This window comes from Hipposideros armiger, unplaced genomic scaffold, assembly GCF_001890085.2.
Source record: "Hipposideros armiger isolate ML-2016 unplaced genomic scaffold, ASM189008v1 scaffold_608, whole genome shotgun sequence".
Lineage (NCBI taxonomy): Eukaryota > Metazoa > Chordata > Mammalia > Chiroptera > Hipposideridae > Hipposideros > Hipposideros armiger.
In genome coordinates, this window is record NW_017731958.1 from 782,212 (window position 1) to 788,211 (window position 6,000).

At 37.4% G+C, this 6,000-nt stretch overlaps 1 protein-coding gene across 2 annotated transcripts in view; it reads left to right on the forward strand.

Moving 5' to 3' along the window:
* Positions 1 to 4,127, forward strand: part of MIS18BP1 (MIS18 binding protein 1) — a 48,433-nt gene extending 44,306 nt beyond the window's left edge. Inside the window, exons 15-17 of one of the 2 annotated variants that reach the window (XM_019624783.1) lie at positions 116 to 203; positions 2,905 to 2,959; positions 3,150 to 4,127. In XM_019624783.1, coding sequence (XP_019480328.1) covers positions 116 to 203; positions 2,905 to 2,959; positions 3,150 to 3,259 — 253 coding nt within the window. In that variant the 3' untranslated portion in view covers positions 3,260 to 4,127. The remainder of the gene's footprint in view (positions 1 to 115; positions 204 to 2,904; positions 2,960 to 3,149) is intronic. The other variant, XM_019624784.1, reaches the window with a different exon arrangement.
* Positions 4,128 to 6,000: the final 1,873 nt, after the last annotated feature.

Below are 6,000 nucleotides of genomic sequence, written 5' to 3' on the forward strand. Positions count from 1 at the left end.
AAAATGGAAAATACACTTTTTGAGATCGAAACAAATTAATTTTGTCAATTGTTTAACCTGGTGGATAAAAGTATGGTAGTTAATGTTGACTTGAAATTATTTTGTATTCAAACAGGGATGATTGTGATAAATATGTTTTTCATATGCAAAAAAAAGGTCAAAGTAAAGGTGGCATTGTCTGGGGCAATATCAAGAAAAAAACAGTAAGTATTTTCTTCACGCTAGATTTATTCAGTGCATATCTATTGAACAACTATAATATATTGCACACTGTGGGAGTTATAGGTTATGTAACAGTCCTTGCTCTCAGGGTGCCTACAGCCTAATTCAAGTAAATGATAATATGAGGCCACAAATGAGGTCAGTTCATAAGTGTGCAGGATTATAGATGGCACTTGATATAGAGTAAAGCATTTGAGGAAAGTGAGAATGGTAAAAGAGTCAGGGTGGGAAAAGTACAGACAGGTCAGGGAAAGACCTTTCAGGCAAGACACAAAAGCATAGTATCTGTTCCACAACTGGGGAATAATCCAGACTAACTGGATTATGGTTGTGATAGAATAAGAAGCTTCATCAAATCCTGTGCAGCTACAAAATGGTTTCAAATGTTTTCAGATTCAGCTACATATATATATTTGTGTGTATGTGTGTGTATCCCAAGATTTAAAATGTAATTACACAAAACATTTTAACTCAAAGTTGTCTTAATAGAGTGTATATCTACATCCCTTTGCTAAAAGATTAGGAGAATCCTTTATCCTCTTTAATTAATTTTAAAAAATTTAAGTTCTAATTTTAATTTGGATAACTTACATCCAGATAAACTTACAAGTATTCTGGAAAAGCTAATTTACCTCAAATTTCCTCAAAGCAAAGAGCTCTTTTTTTTTTTTTTTTAAAGATTTTTTTTATTAAGGAATTGGGGGAAGGGAACAGCGTTGGGGAATCGGGGAAGGGGAACAGGCAAGTTGCTGTCCTTTTGTTCTTCAGTCTAGTTGTGGAGGACGTTGCTTCACTGGCCTATGCTGGTATTATCATTGCGCTCTTCCCAGGTAAGGCAGTCGCTCGCCCGCCATTGGACAGCTGCTCACACCAGCTGCCAGCCAGCTCCACTGCAGCCTATGCCATCACTGGCCACTCACGGCAGCCCAGCTCCAGGTTGAGCTGTTATTCACCATCTTAGCTATAGAGGGCACAGAATCACTGGCCCTCATGTGGGATCCGAACCGGGGCCCTGCAGCTCAGAGCTCGCATCCCAAGCCAACTCTTAACCAATGCACGACTCCGCCAACCCAAGTGCTTATTTTAGAGAACAATAATTTGTGGTAGTAGAATATATACCTGATGGTATATATTCCTTCTGACCACATCATGGCCTTCTCTTCCTCACCCATGTTGAAATCTTTATATTGCACACTTGCTAGATCTAATTCCTCTTGGAGTCTCCAAACTAAATATTGGGATTATATAATCACATCCAACCTATGGGCTTCACTTGTCCACAGGAAATAGTAGATACCTCTTGAGGCCTTGGTTTAAAATCAACCTGGAGACTAAATTCTTCAAAAGAAATCTCTACTCCATAATTGAAGATATAGGCAGACTTTCAGTGTTTCTTAGATTCCCCTTTTCCAGTCCCACATTCCTTATGAAAATTAAATTTTGATTTCTTGCGAAGGACCAGGAATCATCTTAATATAGTGACAAAGCCTTGGCTTCTCATCCTATTTTGCCAGTAAGAAGCTGGGTTACCTTGACAAGTGTTTCTCAAACTTGAAAGTGCATGGGAGTCACTAGGGAATCGTGTGAAACCCTAGATTCTGATCCAGCAGATTTGAGATTCTGCATTTCTAATAACCTCCAGGTGACAGTCATGCTGCTGATGCACAGACCACATTGAGTGTTATCTCTGTGTCCACTGTTCTTTCTGCAGAATGAGAGCAGGTTCATAGGGATATAATGGCTTGGGGCCTTTCCTATTAAAGAACTTTTATTTCTATTTCTGACATCTTAACTACTTCCAGGCTTTTGTTTTTCTTAATGGGTTATAATTTGAGCCCTCCACCAAATTACAGTATCTAATATTTTGTAGACTAATATTTTGTAGCTAATGTGTGAGGATAGAAAGAGCAAAGGATTTAGTGTTAAAAGCTCTGATTTCAAGGTCTGACTTCCCATACCAGCTTTATGACAAAGCAAGCTACTTAGGCTTTCTGGTCTCATTTTTTTTGTGTTGGTCTGATGGGGGGGGGGGGGGGTCATGACGATACTGGTATATTTCACCAAATGATTTTGAGGGCTAAATGATGTAATAGGGTTTTGACTTAATTCACAGGAAAAAAATATGTTTACATCACAATTTATGAACACAAGTTTGTATCTCAAATGTTTCTTTCAGAAATACACCCTTAGCATAGTGGGTATTCTCTGCCCTATTTTCTAGTCTGTTGCTTTTCATTTTCTAAAGATAATCAGCTATGGCCAATTGTTTAGAAAGTACTCATGTATGTAAGCCTACATTAGACACTTAAAGCTTCCAATATAAATTAGCATTTTAACCAAGATTTTAAAGTACAGAGAATTTAAATTTTGCCAGTGTAATGGAGTGGAATAAGTACTTAGTAGGTTTGGGCAACTCTCAGAGGCCCTTACACTATCCTTTAACTGCTGTTCATTAGTTTGTCATGTTTTCTTACAGTCATGATGCCAGCAGTGGGAGACATGGAATAAGTCATGGTTCTTGCCCTAGATAAATTCAACTTCAAAGAGACATTTCACAGATAATTATAATGTGACTAGGTGATGGTATAAGTGCTCTGGGATAAAGCATGCTTAATTTTGTCTAGGTTTTAGGCAGGCTTCACAGGAGGTACCATTTAGCTATTAATATGAACTCTCTTGTAGGATGAAAGTGATTTTTCAACTCCACCATCAAGAAGAAAAGCCCCACTTAACAAAGGTAACACACTTATCTTTTTTTGTAGCTCAGTTCTATTATAGGGTAGCCTCTTTATTAACATGGTACTAAAATTAATTGCTCTCAAGTGGGCAGATCTGCAATTTGGATTCCTATAGTTATTTTCAATTTCATTGGATTTGAAATTATTTTAGAAATGTATTAATCTTTTTTATTAAACTTTTCTTTACAGAATTAGGAGAAAACACTTTTACTATTGGAAAACTTTTCACTAATGCTATGGATTCTTTAGATGAAGAAGAGAAAGATTATTATTTTTCAAACTCTGATTCTGCAGAGTAAATATGAGAAAATATTTCCAGAATTTTCATCAAGAAGCAGTGTATTTGTATCTTCATTTGGAATACATATACTTTCTTTATAATGTAGTTTCACATGAAATTGTGGACTCTTTTTCAAAGGTTTTGTGTTTGTATCCAAAATTAAAGATCTTTCTATAGAATATTCCTCATTGCTAGTTTACTAAAATATAAGAAAAAATTATTTTGCTTGTATAGATATTTCTAAATTTCTGTTTTTGCTATGTTAAAATATATTTAAATCTCTCATAAACATCTAAATCTGTTTAAGAGAATCATGTTCCAAACCGGATTTTTAAAAGCTTTCAAGAAAATGTTTCTTTCCTGAAGGGAGGAAGTGGGGGAGAATAAAAGCAGATTGTACTGGTAGCTACTAAATTCATGAAAACTTTAAGTTAGCCTTTTCCACCACTTGGAATATAATGTTTCAGTTACATGTTTTTGAAACTATTTGGTATGGCTTCTTTTCTCCTGATTGGTTTTCTTAAAACTTCTGGTTGTTATATCTATGAAACCTATGTAAATTTTATTGCTTTTTCAGTATTTTATTAGGTAGAATCAAAGAACAGATTTTGTTACATTCTTAAGCCTTATTTACATATGCAGACATAGCTTAACTTTGATCTCAGTATTAAAAAGACTGGATTAGACAAACATTCATGTAATAGGGCTACCATCATAAGGAGTCAAGTTAATAAGTCATAGTAAACATTGTTTTCCTTTCAGATAGCTGTTTTAAAAAATAACAAAAACTTATTTTACCTTATTCTACCATTATGTTTTAAAACTTGACATAGAATATTCCCCTCTGGTTATAGTACATATTCCTCTACCCTTCCTCTCCAGTTGGGTTGTCCAAATAAAGTTAGTTTGCTTTTATAATGTGTGTTTTACTTGTTTGTTTGTTTTTTATTACTGGATCACAGAAACAAAACAGATACACATTTTGTTACTGGTTCAGTTTGTTTCCTCAAAAAATTCCAGAACTTTTCTTGTGTCTTAAGAATTTAGTCAAAAGAAAAAAGACCCCCAAAAAAAATTTTTTTAAGGAATTTAGTCAATAATAATCACTTCTGTAACTATAAGATTTATAGAAACACAAGGTTTAAAAAGAATAGTGCAGGGTGACCAGTTAGCTCAGTTGGTTAGAGAGAGCATTGTGCTGATAACAAACATTGCTGGTTCTGATCCTCGCATGGGACACTGAGCTGCGCCCTTGCTAAAAGAGTCAACTATGCCATTGTAGCATGAAAGCAAAGTGTAACCAATGACCATGGCTGTTCCCCAGTAAAATTTTAAAAATAAATTTTAAAAAAATAGTGCAGTTAGACTGAGCTCATTCTCCTTTAAACTACTCTACCATGCTCATTTCTGCTATAAAGACTTCTGACAGATGTGGATGGAACAAATAAAAGGGTTATTTTAGAGTGGCTCTAAAAAACAGAGTTGTAGAACTTACATTGCCAATATTTAGTATAACACCATGCTGCTTGATGTTAACATTGTTTTAGGAATTAAAATGTAGTTAAATTCCTTAATGGGAAACAAAAAGGTAATTTTGAAATGTCATAGACAAACCAAGTGTGACCTCCACCGCCCCCCACCATATATTCCCTGTGTCCTATCAGAACTGCTCCAGCACTCTTCCTAGTCTGTTCTGTTGTGTCCCGCCTGCCTAGTTTGTGGCTATACCCATTTCTTTCCATCGGGCCATAAGGTAAGCTAGTAATAAGGTTTGAGGTAACCTCCAGAGAAGACTTAAAAGTGGAAAATACTTTAAGGGCTCAAAGAAAAACAGTAAAATGGACTTATAATCAATAGGGTTGATAGTTGAGTGCTACCAGTGAGAGCTACTGCTACTTAAATATGGACAGAGCTCTCTACAGAGCAAGCATAAATAAATGAACTCTAGTTATGTCTCTCACACCATGTTAATTGAGGAATATTTTGCCTGATGGGTGGACACAGAATCTGAGCACGCTGGTGTCTGCATGGGAGGTGCCACAATACGGCCATTGGCCCAGGTCAGTGTGAGCTGCTGAGGAGCTGCATGCTTCCCAGATGCAGCTGGGGCAGAACACCGCAGATGTCCCCTCCCACACACTGCTGACGCTGCATCAAGGGCTAGAGAGCAAGCAGCACACAAGCCAGAAAGAGAAGCCCTTTTCCTGACACAGCTTAAATCAGGCTCACTACAGGAAGAAATGCTCAGAAAGTCCAGTCCATTACAGCAGAGCTCAAGATACTGAAGGGTGAATCTGAACCTGAGAGAGAATATATTGGTAACTGCATATCAGCCAATAACTTACAGAACTTTTCTCTCTGGCTTTGCCAATTATTGAACAACAGAAATGTGAGATCAGTTAACTTGCAGAACCACTGAGAATTTTTTTTTAATTTTTTAAAGATTTTATTGGGGAATCGGGGGAGGGGAACAGACAAGTTGCTGTCCTTTTATTCTTCAGTCTAGTTGTGGAGGGCGTCGCTTCACTGGCCCATGCTGGTATTGTGATCATTGTGCTCTTCACGGCTGAGGCAGATTGGTCGCTGGCCACTGGACGGCTGCTCACGCTGGCTGCCAGCCACTCACGGTAGATTACAGCAGCCCACTGCAGCCCATGCCATGGCCTGCGACTCATGACAGCCCAGCTCCAGGTTGAGCTGTTGTTCACCATCTTAGCTGTAGAGGGCAGTGTCACTGGCCCGCATGTGGGATCTGAACCG